This window comes from Stegostoma tigrinum, chromosome 27 (genome assembly GCF_030684315.1).
Source record: "Stegostoma tigrinum isolate sSteTig4 chromosome 27, sSteTig4.hap1, whole genome shotgun sequence".
In the NCBI taxonomy this organism is placed as follows: Eukaryota; Metazoa; Chordata; class Chondrichthyes; order Orectolobiformes; family Stegostomatidae; genus Stegostoma; species Stegostoma tigrinum.
Window position 1 is genome coordinate 32,937,830 of NC_081380.1, and position 17,797 is coordinate 32,955,626.

The 17,797-nt window shown below is 41.0% G+C and overlaps 1 protein-coding gene across 5 annotated transcripts in view; it reads right to left on the reverse strand.

Moving 5' to 3' along the window:
- Positions 1-17,797, reverse strand: part of LOC125464766 (TNF receptor-associated factor 4-like) — a 96,792-nt gene that overhangs the window by 37,987 nt on the left and 41,008 nt on the right. The window contains exon 1 of one of the 5 annotated variants that reach the window (XM_048557571.2): positions 5,984-6,031. The exons of the other annotated variants lie outside the window; for them this stretch is intronic. Within the exon in view, the coding sequence (XP_048413528.1) occupies positions 5,984-5,988 (5 nt within the window). The 5' untranslated portion in view covers positions 5,989-6,031. Of the gene's footprint in view, positions 1-5,983; positions 6,032-17,797 lie in introns of those variants that run through there. 5 annotated transcript variants of the gene reach the window in all.

Consider the following 17,797-nt stretch of genomic DNA (forward strand, 5'->3'; position numbering starts at 1 on the left):
GCAATTTAAAGTACAGCACACTAAGCAAGGAGTAAATTGGATGCAGTTTATCATATAGGAAGATCCATCCAATGTACTATCTTATGACTGATTTCAGGTACTAGTCCAACAGCGAACACCCCATACTGCATCAAAAACAGAAAATGCTGGAGGAACTCAGCAGATCTTGCAATGTCTGTTAAGAATTAATGTCCTGAAGAAGGGTCAAGAAAACACAATGGATTAGGTCTTTTGGTCATCTGACCTAATAGTTAAATGGAGGTCAGTGTCATGTTTTGCTTTATAATGTTCCTATGAAGCACCCTGTGTTGCGTCATTTTAAAGCTACCGTATACTTATAATTTGTCCACAGCTAGAACTGCAATTGCTGGAAAACCTCAGCAGGTCTGGCAGTATCAGTGGAGAGAAATCAGAGTTAACGTTTCAGGTCCAGTCACTCTTTCTCAGAGCTTGAGGTTGCCGAGATGCTGCCAAACCCTTTGAGCTTTTCCAGCAATTTCCGATTTTTTTTCTGGTTGACATCATCCGCGGTTCTTCCAGTTTTTATTGATAATTTGTTCATTGGGAATCAACGGTTGCCTGCATCAGAACATGCCCCAACTGCCTTTGTAGGAGTAGCTCAGCACAGGAGACAAGTACGGCTATAATGTGGCTCTTCCAGACACCAGTCCAATAATGCCCACTCAAATTTTCCCCTAGCCTCTCTCTTCCATAAAGACCAATTCCCCTTTAAAAAGAATATAAATTTTCTTTTAAAATATCACCACTTTCTAAACAGGAGTTACGCACATGCAGAGAATATGTTTGATTGCATATGATTTCTAGTTTGTTTAAGTGAAAGGCAGCATGATACTTGGATTGATTCGTGCGATAATAGTTTCTAAATCCCCATCACTACACCTTTATTGCAATCACTTGAAGGTTTACTGAACATCAATCTGCTGCTAATTACTAAACAGCAGTTAGTTCATGTGCAATATTTATTCGTTTGTGTTTGGCTTGACAATGAGATAGTTTCCACACTTCTCCAGCTCTTGCTGTGGTTTAAATCCAAATTGGAAGCCAAACACTGTTACATTGTCAATGACTGTATCCAGTCAGCATTACAAATGATGTGACAAGTGCTTCAAGTGTCTGGATTGACAATTAAATCCAATTCCACACACTCACCAATCTCAGTAAACAGCACCTTTACTACAAAGCTGCTAAAGGCTTTATTATTCAGCACCAGGGTCCCCTCTCTGTCCTACCACCTTCCAGATGAATTTTTTATTGAAGCCTACTTGATTCATCGCATACCCATTACGTTGCAGATTGATGCCCTAGGCTCATGATTACCTTTGTTTAAAATAAACTGTTGGGTCAGGATAAAGTTCTTTATTGATTAGCCCTTGAAGTTCTGATTGGTTAACTGTCAAGAAGTGTCCTAAATGGTCATATTACTGTACTAAGTATATAAACAAGGTTCTCTAAAATGTCCTCCTTTAAAAGCCTTAAAATGCACAAGTCTACAAACAGAGTTTTTACCGGATTTCTGGTGAACAATTAACCGTCCTTGTGTCAGAGGTTTCTTGTGAAGTGTATATAGGGCTCACTCACTCTGCTGCGACATTTGTACTGCAGTTGAGACATGCAATAGAATGAAACTTGCCAAAATAGAAGGCATACGGGCTTGTGGCATACTTCCAGATCAGTCTTCTCCAATCAGCTGATCTCTACCAAAACCGTTTCTCGCCTACCCCTCGTATTCTATCACAGGATTTGGGCATTATTGGCAAGAGCAGCATCTGTTGCCCCAACGACCCTTGAACTGAGTGACTTGCCAGGCCATTGGCAGAGGGCTGTTAAGAGTCAGCCACATTGCCATGAGTGTGGAGTCACATGTAGGTCAGGCCAGATAAAGGATGGCAAATTTCCTTCCCTAAAAAAGATATTAGTGTGCCAGAACTTGTTTTTGGTGAGATCAATGCTCTCATGGTCACCATTACTGCTACCAGCTTTATATTTCATATTTATTAACTGAATTTAAAATCCAACAGCTGCCATGGTGAGGTTTGAACTTTTGTCCCCAGAGCTTTATCCCGGGCCGCCGGATTATGAGTGGTATTACTATTCCAAAACTACGGACTTCCTACTGGGATGCACCGCTCCTGGTGAAGAGGGAATTTTCCAACCTATCACGCACAAAGCCTAAGAGTGAGCTGTAACAGGTCTTTTGAATATAAGCAGCATCCTAAATCTAATCCAGCTCTGACGCAGCTCCTACAATGTAATATGGTGATTGGGAGAGAACAAAGGCACATATTCACACTGAACACCACACTGTTAACATCCTTTCCCTCCTCTTTGATATCTCAAAGCACTTCTGTTGCAACAAACGTATTTTGAAGCATATTGCTGCTCATATCACAGCAAACTTGGAATGTCAAGGAACGATCAGGAACCAGAAGCCCGCTTGAGAAAGATCAGAGCTGTTGGACAGATGCAGATAGTCCTACAATCTGTTTTAAGCACATTTTGTAGTTTGAGATAGTATAGATTCCTATTGAGAAAAGGATGTTTACTGTTGCTGAGATAGAACTCTTACCAAGGAGCACCGTTTAAACTCTTATTGTAGTGTCTGAAGGCCATCAGAGCAGAACAAAATGGAATTGAAAATGGCAAAAAAACATCTGTATAATCCAGCAAATGGGTGTGATCAGCATGCTTTTCGGAGAGATGCTTTGTATATTTCCAGACATCCAGAAAATTGCCAGAGCCATGCAACAGACAGTTATTTAAGAGATTTCATATGTTTGAATAAATCCACATTAAATAGCCACATTAGCGGTGCAGCAGTGTATATGAAACGAGTTTTGACCCTTTAGTGAACTGTAGTACAGCTGGTATCCTCAAAATAGTCAAGATCTAAATTCCACTCTATTTTGTCATGAATTTAGACTTTAGCCACAATAATTTATTAACAGCTTTACTGCAAATTTCAAGACAGCTATCTTAAATATTTTAAAACACCAGATGTTATTTATTAGACTTGCTGTAGGCATGTATGCGGGGACTGAGGACATACAAGGGTGTAGTGGATTAACTTTGTGCATTTTATAAAGAAGTTTATCTGCTGCTTTGGACTAGTCTCTTCAGCTACATCTTATACAAGATAGTTTTGGGTGTAGACTCAATCTGCATTGCCCCCAAGCCACCTTCCTTGGTTTATTTCTCCTACTTATAGACCTTGGACAGATGTGGGAATTACATTTGTGCCAAAGACATACTCCTTTTATAGTCTCAGTGGACATTTCACATCACACTGCATAACAAATTTCAAGACTAGGGGGTACATTTTAAACAGTGAGAGGACAGAGATTTAAAAAAGAAATGAGACAACTTTTTGTTACATGGAGCGGGGTTTGCATGTGGAATGAACTTCTTGATGAAAAGTGGTGGATGCGGTTACAATTACAACATGTAAAAGACATTTGGATGGATATATGAATAGGAAAGAGAGATGAGAGAGATAAGGGCCAGGAGCAGGCAGGTGGGATTAGTTTAATTTGGGATTATGTTCAACATGGACTGGGTGGAAGGAAGGGTTTGTGTCCATGCTGTATGACTATGATTCTTAATTAATCAGTTTTTATTATAAAGTTTGGATAGATGGGGCTCAGACTATAAATGGTATATCCCAGAAAATACATATATATAAACACAAGACAGACAGACTGAACGCGAGAGAGAGAGCACGCGCGCGAGAGAGCACGAGAGAGAGAGAGAGAGAGAGAGAGAGAGAGAGTAAATGAGACAGCAATCATCACGGAGAATTGTAATCAACTTCAGAATGAGCAAACCATAACCCAGTGGGCAGACAGATAGCTGCTGCAATTTTATGTAGGTACGTGAACATAAGAAAACAATGATCAATGAACGTACAAATAGCCAACTCATATTATGCCTCTGGCAGAACACAAAACTAAAAATTAACTGACATGCCAAACAAAGTCAGAGGCCAAATTTCCCATCCTTCCTGCTTGAAAAATGATAAATAAGGACATGCAGTTTGATGACCTTTTATCAAAAATGTGCATTAGTGCCGATTTTATACAATTCTCACGAGAATATATGTTCTCAATATTCCACAAAAAAAGCAACAAGTGTAAAAAAAGGACAGTGCACTGCAATGACTTAAATTATAGTTGAATTAACTTATAAAAAAGGCACAAACCAATTTGACAGACTGTGCTTAGAGTGCACGCTATTAGAAGGTAAACATCAGAAAAAGTGGTGTTCCTGCATATTCAATGAAATGGAGGTTAACTAATTATTTTCATTCCAATTAGCCCTATTGGAGAATGGAGGACTTTGTCACCGCGCTTTGTTCTCATGGCTGCTGGATTGATGCCAGTGGGGGGGAGAAAAGTTATCTCCCTTTCCCTTGAAGATCAATAGCCAGCAACTCCAGCTGAGGACATACTTATGTGAAGGTCAGGCAGAGACAAGACATGCCTGTGACACCCCTCACCTCTGCCCAACAGCGCAGAGTAAAACAGCCACATGGACGAAGCACTGGAAAGCTAGCGACACCCAGAGAATTGTATGTGGAGGTGGCAGCAGGAAGGCGACAAAATAAAAACGAAGAATGTGAGATTGGGTTTTTGAGGAATCGGAGACATTGCTGCCAGAGTTCTCTCTTTAACGTCTTGACGCCTTTTACAGCTCAGGCGTGAATGGGATTTCTAGGCATAATAATCTTCATATTGTCAAATCTTTACACTATACATGTATGCACATGATCTGGAAGCGAAAACGCACAAATTAACCATAACCAGCCAGCAATGGCCTCCTTTAAATTCGACATAGTAACGTACAACTTAAGGAAGCTGGACAACACATAATATGTATACACATATAAATGCACGCTCTTAGGAGGAGAGTGGAACAAAGAAAACAATTTTCATTAATTTCATTTTTTTAAAATCATACTTTAGAGGTGACAATGAAAATCTATCAATGTGGACAGATCACCGATCGTCGTCGTGTGAAGTCAGACAATGCAATTGGAAAATAATAAAGCTGTTGGAACATAATAATAGCTTTTGGACAGAGAATGGTCATTGATAAATGATGGTGATGAGCCTGCACAGACAGGGGTGTTTAATAACGATTGTAATACATTATAGATTGTCACTTGTTAAATTAGATGTTCTTCTTGATTCATCATGCCCCATTTATCAGTTTCAGTTAACACTTCTAAATTTTAAAAAAAGGAATCCTTTTTTAGATTTTAATACATAAATTAAAGTCCCTAACAAATAACTAATAGGAATTCAATATTCTGAAGGTTTGAAATCGATACATTTTATGAGCATCTATCATGCCAAGTATGGTATATTCCTAATGTTTTGTTTACAGAAATCTGTAAAAGTAAAAGCATTCATCCACAACTGCTCCCCCCCCACCCATGGCATTGCATGATGGACAATATTTCTGGATGTCTTCAAGCCCAATCATCTTCACTACTCTTCAGAAAGCCTGCTAAGTGAGTCGAGTGGGCCAACTGCTCTGAGCCACAAATTCAGTGTAATTACTGGCGCAACTATCCATCAGTCGTGGAGAGTGGGAAACATGCCAATAACATGGCTAAGGTTTGTTTAATCAGTTCCCACTTCTACACTGGTACCAATTCACTGATCCATTGGAAAAGTTACCTTTTGACGTGGGTCGAGCATGCAGCTCTAGTTGAGGCTCCTCCACAATATTCAAGGGCATTACTAATCTGTTGTTGGGTTTACATTCAAACAATAAATTCATAACTTAATAAACAGTGTGTATGTATGCATACAACTGATTTTGCTTGAAAATCCACATTTACTCCACATGACTGAACACCTGGCTATATGGAAATTCAATACATCGGCAACTTAAAGCCACTAAAGCTTTTTCCCCACATTCCCCCTTCCAGGTTTTATTCCTATTTTTAAAAATATCTTACTGCATGGATGTACGTGTCTATGATGTATCTATGAGTCAAGAGGGAGATGGAGGTCCTCTTCGTTATACACATTGGGAGGAAGACCATTTCACCAGTTTGTGAAGAAACAAAAGATTTCTGGAAAAAAAACTCAACAGATCTGGCAGCATCTGTGGGAAGCAAGCAGAGTTACATTTAGAGTCCAGCGTCTCTTCACTTTATTTCTTCAGTTCTGATGAAGAAATTGACTTATCTGCAGTGTTCAACCACAAACACATGCTACAGTTGTCACTGCTATCACCAACATCATTGACAGCAGGGATGCATTTTAGAAGCCCTTAAAGCAGATGTTTCCTCAGTTTGCACATATTCTCCCAGTGTCTGCGTGGGTTTCCTCCCACAGTCCAAAGATGTGCAGATTAGGTGGATTGGCCATGCTAAATTGCCCGTAGTGTTCAGTGATGTGTAGATTAGGTGGGTTAAAGGGGGATGGGTCTGGGTGGGATGCTCCGAGGGTCATTGTGGACTTGTTGGGCCAAATGGCCCGTTTCCACACTGTAGGGAATGATACGAATCTATGAAGTTCACTGAGCCTCATTTATGGATGTGTAATGTGACCTTTGCAGCACCAAATGTGCCTGTCCCAAAAGAACACAATGTCTATTGTTTAAATGTTTTGACGATGGAGAAACTGTCAAACAATGAAACAATCATACAATGACATGCTTCATCTAGGACTAAAGAAGATGTGCTGAACCACTTCTTCGGTTTGTAAAGCACTACAAGAACTGAAAACAAAAAATAAGGTAACAGAAGGATGTTACCCGTCAGAAACAGTGTATTGGTGAGATCATATCTCCAAATACTGCGCGTAAATTTGGTATTGGTATTTGAGGAACGTTGGAAATTCATGGCTCAGAGAAGTTTACAAGATTTATGCTTAGAACAGGATCGATTGGACAGACTTGGGCTCATTTAACTGGAGAATAGAAAAACTAGATTGTAATGAGATGATGGGATTGAAGTGTACTAGTTCTTGAATTGTCTTTCTGAGGTGGATGTGGAAAGAATGTTTCCTCCGGAAGGCAAGCCCAGCACCAGGAGACACTTTAAAAATTAGGGGTCACTTTTTTAAAAACTGAGATTAGGAGAATTTTATTTCTCCCCCAAGAATTGTGGCTTTAGAACTCACTGCCTCAGAAGGTAGTGGAAATTGAGTCATCAAATATTAGATTCTTATTAACATTTGATTTCCTTTTTATCAGAGTTCTGGGCATAAAGAATTCTCAACAGCAATGATTTTATTGATTGATGGAGCAGACTCAAGGGGGCTGATTGGCTTATTTCTGCTCCTATTTCATTTGTTTCATGAGTTCAACATCCAAGAATAAAATTAATTTTAATCTACTCTTCACTTCAAAGACTCTGGAGCAGAGGAAATAGAACACATTTTGACTCTTAATTGGATGCAGTTGCAGTTCCCTGAACTTTTTCTACAATTCTACTTTAGCTCTTGTTGCATTCTAATCCCAAGGTTTGAGATCCTGCCATAATCTGATTGTTTGGATGATAATTGTGCTTAAGTTATTAATGTTGGAATTTGCACATTTGATAGATGGGACATAACGCTCAACTTACCTGTGGAACTTTGTTCTCTATTCTTGTAGACGGGGATTGATCATTTAAGGAAGGCATTAAGAATTATTGCTAGCTGTACAGTTGTATCCCAACATGGAGATAACAACTTGGAGCTTATACAAACTGGGGACGTAATAATGAAAGCTCAGCAGAATCTTACAAGCATACTGAGAAATGATTTGCAATTGGGTGCAACTAACTTGACTTGTAATTAATGTTAAAGAGTGTTAAATATCATTTGGTTTGATATTTTGTTAGGTATTCCAATCACTCTTCTGGTAGCTTTATATCTAGGAGGCAGATATAAAAGTAGGAGCATAGGATGACTGGATTCCTCCATAGAGCGCTGGCAAGGACTCAATGGGCTGAATGGTTTTCTTCTGTGCCACAATGACTATGTGGCCCTGACTACGGAGAACCCACAAATGCCATCCTTTGCATTACCTATTTAAACTAATGCTAGGCGTTGCTCTGATTCAATGTGTAACACTGATCCCATTATAGACCTGGAGGTCTCAGAATCACTACTTCCCTATACTGTGCAATCTCCAATTTAACAAAGTAAACACACAATTCATCTTGTGCCATGATTCAATTCAGGCACAAATAAATGAGGCAGAGGAAAAGGAGAATGACAATAAATGCTGGCCTAGCCAATGACACCTACAGCCCACAAATGGATTAAAAGCTCTCATTTCATGTGAAAAACTCAGATTACACTAAAGCTCATCACTTGCTATCTGTCTTTTAAAAGGAGAAGTCAGATCACGTAGTTGTCGACACGCTCATATGGTCACACTGTCATGAACTACTGATGGAACATTTCTCCCTCACTGGAGCTGAGGCTCACAAAAGGACAAATGGTTCAGATGCTGGAGAAATGCTTGATCTGTAAAGTTTCCCAAGCGTATTTTCTCTGACTGTTTTGACATTTGAGAGCGCGCAGGAAACATAAATTAAACTGTGCTGAGGAAAAATAAAAGTTAGAGAACAAACACTTTCTCTCAAATGTCAGCACTTATCATTTAGAAATAATGCCAATTGCCTTTGCTTTTATGAAATGAGTTAGAGGCTTGGCACAGCATCATACTGCATTTATATACAGTACTACATGGTCTAAACTATACAAAATCTTCCTACCTTTTCCACTTGCTCGATCTCTGTAGCAAGCTGCGTCAAAAGTAAAGCAAAGCAAAGTTAAGCTGAGAAAGGTCAACTTTGGTGACATTTTCGGATTAGAATCTGTTGTCACAGTGACAACAAAGACTTGCCAACACAGATACATTGCAATCCACATCATTCAACGGGCCAACAGCAACAGCTTGCTTGTGGAAATATGGGCAGTTTAAAGACAATTCACACTTGCGACCAGTAGCTAATGTTGTTATTCAACAATTGGCAATCACTTTTTAGGCAGTTCTTCAGAGCACATCGCTCACTGAGCCAACTCATTTATTCCGCATCATTAGTTGCTCTTGAACCACTTCAGTCCATATGCTGCAGGTAGACTCACTCCATTGGGAAGAGAGCGCTCCAGGATTTTGACCTAGTGACACAAAAGGAACAGCGGTGTACTTCCAAGTCAGGTTAGGTGAATGACTTGGAAGGGAACTTGTAGGGGGTGGTGTTCCCTTATATCTGCTGCCTTTGTCCTTCCAGACAGAAATGGTCATGAGTTTGGGAAGCGCTGTCCAAGAACAGTTTGCCAACAAAGTTTCTGCAGGTCAATAAAAAAAGTCTGCGTACAGAGTAGTTGTAATCCTTACACTTCTATAGTTCAGCAAGACATCAATGACACTGGAGAGGTCTCATGAGCAAAACACCTTCTCAGAAGTCAATGAGGATTACTGAATTGTTAGTGTCCTATTGAAGCCAGGTTCACAACTTTCAGGCAAAACCCGTGCAACAGTAAACCTCAATAAACTGGACACTACGTTCAGATATCCAAAAGCAACTCCCCAACCATTTCTGAAGAAGGGTCCTGACCCAAAACATCAAACTTTCCTGTTCCTCTGATGCTGCTTGGCCTGCTGTGTTCATCCACCTTCACACCGTGTTATCTCAGTAGGAACTGCTAATGCTGGAGAATCTATCCCCCCAACCAGAACCTGTTTTCTCAACTCTCAAATGGTCAGCGTTCCAGGGAAGGACAAAGGAAACGCTACCAAGCTACTCAGCAGCATGGCAGCACTGGCCCAATGACTAGAGGAAAGTGTTATTGTTCAAAATGGCAACATCTCATCCATGAGGCTGCATCATGCTTTGAGTCTAAGCAGCTTGATGCTGAGGCAGAGTGGCAATAGGAATAGAAGAACAGGAAGCATATCCTGTACTTGGAAATCCACCACATGATGCACCCTTCTGCCCCATGTGCCCAAAGAAACAAATTGACCTGTTCAGTGACATGGAGACCAGGGATAGAAATACATGACCCTGAGTACAGGTCATCCTGATTTCCCAGGGAATTCCTTACAATGGCATGGGTTTAAGTCCGATATTCAGTGATGAATATTGTAATAATTTCCAGTGTTAAATCAAACGGAACTACTTCAGTTGGTAAAGAGCTTGCAGGGAAGAGAGTAAAAAGAGGAGAAAGTGCTTTTTGAACCCAGAAATCACAGCATGCTCATGTACATCAAGTGGCAGAAAATTACAGAACTTCATCCCCAAAACATTAAAAGTTGCAAATTCTAAGATTAAAACAAGATTAATCAGGTTTAAATCGCATTAAGTCAGGTCTGCGGCTCTGAGCATCACAACAGACAGGACCCCTGTGGGGCAAGATAATGACAGAGTGGTAGTGTCACTGGCCTAGAACTCCAGAGCCCCAGGTTCAAACCCCACCATGGAGGCTGGTCAAAATTTAAATTCAAATGCATAAGCTCTAAAAAGGGGGAAAACAAACCACAAACCTCCAAATCAGACTGTGTGATAGCAATCAATAGAGTATCATCAATTGGGCTGAAAACCCATCTAGTTTACTTAAGTCCTTCAGGAAAGGAAATCCTCCATTCTTACCTGGTCTGGTCTACATGTGACTCCTATGTGGGTGAGCCTTGTCCTTAAAAGGGAAATCAGAAATTGCTGGAAATGCCAGCAATATCCATATACCATAAATAATTTTTTTTGAAAGATTTCTGAAAATAGGAGAAAAGTAATTAAAAGCAGCATGCCCCCACTACAACACTTAAGCACCATTATAGACTAGGATGCTCATGAACAACCAAGCCCAGCAAACATTCTTGCTGGTTTTACTCTCTTCCAAAGCTCGATCTTGAAATGGTTTGAAATTGAAACTTTTGGAAACTAACTAGATCATGAAAGCTTGTTTAACCAACATCAGAAGAAAAAGGAGCATCAAAATAATGGACAACAAGAATTGCTACAGTTTTGACGACACATTACTCAATTACCAGCAGTGTTTGCTTCAGTAATAGAGCCTACAACTTGTGGATTCTGTGATACACCCCCATGCCTACAGGGAGCTGCACACAGCTCATGTCATGAAATGATTGATAGCAATAGTACATTAGGAAAAGTTAAATAAGATTAATGGCAGCTCCTGACTGTGGGTCCCAACAGGACGAAAGGTGTGATGGTGCAGATCTGCATAAAAACATGCCAAAACAGGTTAACACAGCAATAAGGAAGAAGGTAAATAGGAGGCCAGGAAGATGCTTTGTGCCATTCTGTTCACCCTACTAAATCAGAACATTATGCAATTGAGGTTAAGTGGCTGAAGGTGTTACAATCCAATTAAAGAAACACAGGGACCAGCTAATTGTACAGCAGGCAGTACAGTAGGTCAGGATGTAAAGCTAAATATGGCCAGATTTAAAAACTGGGCATTTTCCCCCAGTCTAATTGTTACTGAACCACATGTGAAAGAGCAGGCAGACAGATCCAAGCTGTACTTTTGCAGTGACCTATAGGCTGGGTTTAGAAAACATTAAAAATAAAGCTACTACAGTCATTGCACAGCTACCAGAGACAATCGTACCCCTTTCTTTGTTCAGCTGTATTGGTGGTGAGCTTCTAGGGGGAGATGCCAATTTTCAGGTCCAGCACTGATATGTACTTCTGAGGGGGAATAATTGCCAAAGTTGTACACTTGGCTATTACTGATGGTCAGCAGACCCTTTCCCAAGAGCCATTCTGGGTGTTTGACCTCAAAATTGGCTTCTCATTCCACATTATTAAACTACAAGTTTGCCTAATTCTCATCAGGATTTTGGGTTGTTGCCAGGGACATGTGGTTGTGCAATTGGTGACTCTCAGCCCCAGGGTAAGGCTAAGAGCCAGCAAGCCGCAATTTCACCACTAACCTCAAGCTTGGCTTCTGTGGCACTAGCGTTGACCACCCCAGGCAGTAACTCTCTCTTTTAGCCCAATCCAGGAGTCTTATGCTGGCATTCACACTGTGCACTGTCCTTTGCCTTTAAAACTAGGGCTGCTGAAGTCTGTTCCACTTTCTCAATTATTGACATTTCTCTTTCTACCTGTTCTCCACCCTTTCAGTTATTTAATCTCATTCTTATCTCAAAAATACCTTCTGCTTCTTCATACCCTCATCATATCTACCATTCAACTCTCTCCTGTTACTCATTAAGCACTTTTACAAGTCAGTGAATGTTTTGTGGTTAATTTATTTTTAAAAAATAAAAATTCTGTTCCATACACCCACTGACTCAACCTACCCTTGTATTGTTCCTTTCCAGTACACTGTTCATCTGTAATATTGGAGTCTGAATGAAGAGCTCATATCGAGCACATCTTATCAGATACTGCTTAACCTGAGGGTTTCTGGCCTTTCCAGTTTTTAAAAGTTTCAGATTTCAAGAAACTGTTGACAGGTTTTTTTTGTCCTCCAGTGACCTCTGCTGAAAAGGATAAGTGTGGGGCTCAGGCTGGAATACCTCTTGCAGTCAAATAGCTCACCACACCATGACTGAAGCAAGTTCACCAGGTCATTGATTTCAAGCCTCGGCTATTACTGCATGTTAGTGGCACTAAGGTGGGTGGGTGGAAATGTAGAGCCAGGACAGCGAGTGTTCCCATGCACTCGAGTTCAACTGCAACATTTTATGGATCTTAAGGAGATACCTACCACGCCCAAATCCTTGACCTGGTCATTAGCACCGCACGTGCAAAAACGATATAGATACACAGAACAAAAAGAAAGTTGCTGGAAAAACTCAGCAGGTCTGGCAGCATCTGTGATGGAGAAAACAGAGTTAATGTTTTGGGTCCGGTGACCCTCAGAACCGGACCCAAAACGTTAACTCTGTTTTCTCTTACACAGATGCTGCCAGACCTGCTGAGCTTTTCCAGCAACTTTCTTTTTGTTCCTGATTTACAGCATCCACAGTTCTTCTGGTTTTTATAGATACACAGAACATTGGTAATAGGATTGTAATTGCTGGAGCTGCTTCTTTAAATGTGTGTGTACAAAAGAAAACCTTCCTATCAGTAAATCAGGGCTACAACAAGAGAGAGAAAATGACTGAATTCGGTGCAAACCTGAGGGCCTGCAACAAACTTGGGTCAAATTAATTTAGTTTTTGAGATAGCAGGGCAGGAACTGCAGATGCTGGAGAATCTGAGATAACACGGTGTAGAGCTGGATGAATGCAGCAGTCCAAGCAGCAGAGGAGCAGGAAGGCTGACATTTCAGGCCTTCTTTCTGAAGAAGGGTCGAGATGTCAGCATTCCTGCTTCTCTGATGCTGCTTGGCCTGCTGTGTTCATCCAGCTCTACACCTTAATTTATTTTGGAATCCAAGCCAAGCACAAAATAAATTAAGGTGTAGAGCTGGATGAACACAGCAGGCCAAGCAGCATCAGAGAAGCAGGAATGCTGACATCTCGACCCTTCTTCAGAAAGAAGGCCTGAAATGTCAGCCTTCCTGCTCCTCTGCTGCTTGGCCTGCTGTGTTCATCCAGCTCTACACCTTAATTTATTTTGTGCTTGGCTTGGATTCCGAGTGACTGACATCTACACACCAGCTCCTTATAGACCCCCCCCCTCTCCTGACCATAGGTCTTGTCCTGATTTCAGACAAGGCCTGGTGGGAGAGCGGGAGAACCAGGAGCAGGGGGTGGAGGGTGAGAAGCGGATAAACAGCCTAACCTGCAGGGAGCTGGTTCACAGGGACTAGTTTCCTAGATACAGGATTAAAATAGTACCAATTAAAAAAGCAGCCTTTGTCTTGACTGCTAAATCAAATCCAAAAACGATACTTTTTCCATCTGTTATTGCCTAATGCAAGCTTGTAAAAGAACATTTTTTTTTATATACCCTCCAGAGCGTAACAGTCACATACATTTACAGACAATTCAGTGCAAACTGCTTGTCTTGGGCAAAGAGCCAAAGCCACCACTGTCCTTGTATCGCTTTCATTTCTACATGTCCTGCAACCTAACCCCACTTCCCAGGTTAAGTGGCAACAGACCAAGTCCTAAATGACTCTACTCAATAATAGTGGGTTTACTCCTCCCGGTTTCAGTCAGGTCCTGGTCATGACAGGCCGGGCATTGCACAAAGTTACTGCTTTTTTCATTCCGAAAGATAGAACTGTTATTTTAAGAAGCACACACAAACAGACAAGGTGCCAGGCAAAAACAGGCATGAGCTGAGGTTTGTTTGCAAAAAGGAACAAAGGATCAAGAAATCCCTCAGCTTCTCAAGCCTGCACCATCATCAGACCAAAGTTGATCTGTATCTCAAATACATCCCTGCCTTAACTACATATCCCTTGATATCCAGAGAAAACTCTGTCCATTTAGGTCTCAAAAGCTCCAATGAACCCAGCATCGTGAAGAAGGAAATTCCCTATTTCAACCAGTCTGTGTATAAAAAGGACATCACCTGAATGGTTTGCTAAATTGCACAGGGCTAATTTTAAAACCACATGCCCCATTCATGAGCAGAAAAAGCAGAGAAAGCCACAACTTAAAAGGAAATAAAAAATTCCAGTTCTGGGAAAGAAACGTGGGGCTTCAATTCCCTGCTGGAACTCATCCCAACAACAAGAGCATAAATAGAAATTCTAAAAGCAGCAAAACAAGGGATGATCACAAGCACACAGTGTACAGACAGCCAGTTAGTTTTGGAAGACAAAGAGGGCGGGATTATGGAACTGATCCTTACCTTTCTTAAAAAAGGGATGTGGAGAAATGATATAACATCATGCAGTGTGCAAACCACAGGTCAAGGCTAATGCTCTGGGGACAGTTATTTCAATTCCCCCATCATAGCAACTTGTGGAATTCAAATTCAATAAATAATTCTAGTCCAAGTGGTTACCATGGCATGATCTGTGTTTTGGAAAAAAAAAATCTGGTTTACTAATCCTTAGGAAGGGCAATCTGCTGTCCTTACCTGCTTTGATCTACACGTGACTCCAGACCCACAGCAAAGTGCTCAACTCTTAACTGCCCTCTGAAATGCCTAACAAACAACAAATACTGCTCTTGCCATCAATGCCCACATCATTAGAGAGATAAAGGAAAGATACAAAATCTGTACAGACTGAGCAACGGACTGCTCAAACAGCCCAATTTTTAAGTGTTGTAATCCCACTCTCCCTTCATCTACTCACATCTTTAATGGAAAATGAATCTCTCATTGGAGTTTTAATACGTTATTGAAAAAAAAAGGGGCAAATGTTGGAAGCCAAGGCAAAAATCTATTCCTAACAATGTAACGAGCTTCAGTTGATGACCCCAAAACTGAAAAGTGACAGCATTTCACAAAACGTACTTTGCAGATTCCAAAATGCCTTGGGATATCAGGAGGTCATGAAAGCTGCAGTGAGAATATAAGTTCCTCCCACTTTCTGTCCTTTTTGGACACTGGCAAACAGTAGTAGCAAGAACTTTGTACCTGCCTAAGCACGAGCAGGAAAGGAGAAACAGGATTAGGCAGGCCAGGCTGAAACGCTGGGCCAAGACACATAGCAAAAGCCACCAGCACAAAAAAGTTAGATCCAAACTTAAAAAGTGGGCACCTCATTAAAGAGTGAAGGAACATGAATTCTTCAAACGAGATCACATTCCACAAAAATATCAGAAAAATTAATTGAGTTTACCTAAAAATATATATTAAATCTCCAGACAAATTGGCTTTTGCGATTAGCCTAGTTACATCCCTCCAGTAAAATCATCCGCACATTAAAAAGTGGAGATCTACTCTGTTCTAAGGCATGCCAGCTGAACTCCATAAGGGCTGAAAAGCAGATTACTGCTATTCCCAGATTCTGGAATATTGACATTGCAAGGAGTTTCACAGGGCTCTAGCATACATCAGCACTTACAGGACTGCTGACTTCAAAGTGTTCGCCCCAAATGCACTTCCACACCAGGTGGGAGTCACTTTCTATCCCACCCATTTGACTCTATGTTAAGTGTCAATTGCTATTGTACTGTTGGACTTCACAATATAATGGTCTGGTCTACTCGCTCCACACATGGCCAAGGCAGGGTGCTGACAAAGTGATGGCCCCCTGTAATTACTTAGACATGGACGGACTTCCCAGCAGACTGATGAGCCTGCAAGGTCACTTTCATTCAAGGAGCATCCAACCGCAGAATGATCACTCACTGATGCTAGCCGCGTACCTGTTAACACTAAAACAGAGAATATTTGCAATTCAGAGCAGCTGTCAAAGTCCTAAATCTGCATGGTATTTTGCAGTGGGAGCCAAGATCAGATTCAGACAATGACAGGCCACTTGTCTTTGTGCTGATCAATAAAGCACTCCCATCAGCTGTACTGCAAGCAGATCTCGGCTTACATCACTGAAATGATAGTCAAATATTCTTGTAAGTTGTGCTGTCACTTAAGATGGTCCACTCTCACCAAATGATGTGCAAACACATGGACTTAGAGGTCTGTGCAGGCAACATTTATCCCTCGTTGATTCTCCAACAGAATTAGTCAGCCATTTATTTCCGTTGTATATATGGATCTGGAAAGGTAAATGCTTGATGACTGAGAGCAATAAGCACCACCCGCTGTGACAATACCAAGGAGACTTTGGTGACAAAGCAGAGTGGGAACTGATGACAAACAAATAATAGGTCGTCCCAAAAGTCCTGAGAAATTTCTTTAAACTGTAAATATTGCAGAGATGGTAAGGACTGCTTTGTTTTTACTCTGCAAGAGCCTTTGACCAGATGCTTGCCTCATGCACTCTCTGCCAGATAATCCCAAGGGAACTCTCACATTTGAAGATACGGATGGCAGCACACACAACAATTTCCCTTGTGTATAGGGTGTCATACTTACACACTGTCTGCTACCTGAAGAGAATGTACACTTCAAAAATATTCAATGGCTGTAAAGCGTTTTGGGCCATGAAAGACACTGCATGCAAGTTTCAGATGGATTGTATCAGTTCTAAAGCTTGTTCCAGTACGAAAAAAAGGTAGGGTCAGAGTTCATGCAGGTGAAATAATAAAACAAGACAGTGGCTGGAAAACCCAAGACTAGCACCAGTCCAAGCCATTTAGTTGTGCTGGACAGCGATCTCCTTGGATGTTTCTGTTTGAGATTTTCTACCCCAGAGAACTGTGGATGCTCTCACAGTATGTTCAAGACAGTGATTGGTAGATTTAGTTTGGCACTGACAGGATCAAAAATATGAAGGTGGGTGACTGGAATTGAGAAGCTATGATCTTACTGAATGTCACTGTAGCCTTGAGGGACTGTACTCTTGTTACTTTTCCTAATGTTTTTAATGTCAAAAGACAGTAAGATCGGTTTTCATTACATGTGGGATGGTACTGCTGGTGCCTTTTCCCATTACTAAGCAACCAGGGCTGATTAAAAAAGGTCACCGGTCCGTAAACACTGTTCAGGTCCAGAATTCTCCCCACATCTTCAGGCAATTTGTTGTTCAAAATGAAACCATGAAGGAAACCAACTCAGGACCTAACTTAATGAGTGTTGCCCCAGGATCACAGTTCACCTTACATGATCCCCCCCTCCCACTCACTACTTCAAGAGTCACATTAGCCGCACACCCCACTGAAGATTCTTACAATTAGACTAAAACAAATGGTGTTTTTAAAATTGCATTGTAAAAACCAGGCAAAGGGATAAAAATGTCATTACAATTATCAGGAAGATCATTTGCGAGCTCTTACTCAGAGGTAAAATGCCCAACTAGCATCTAAAGAAGCTACACTAATTTAC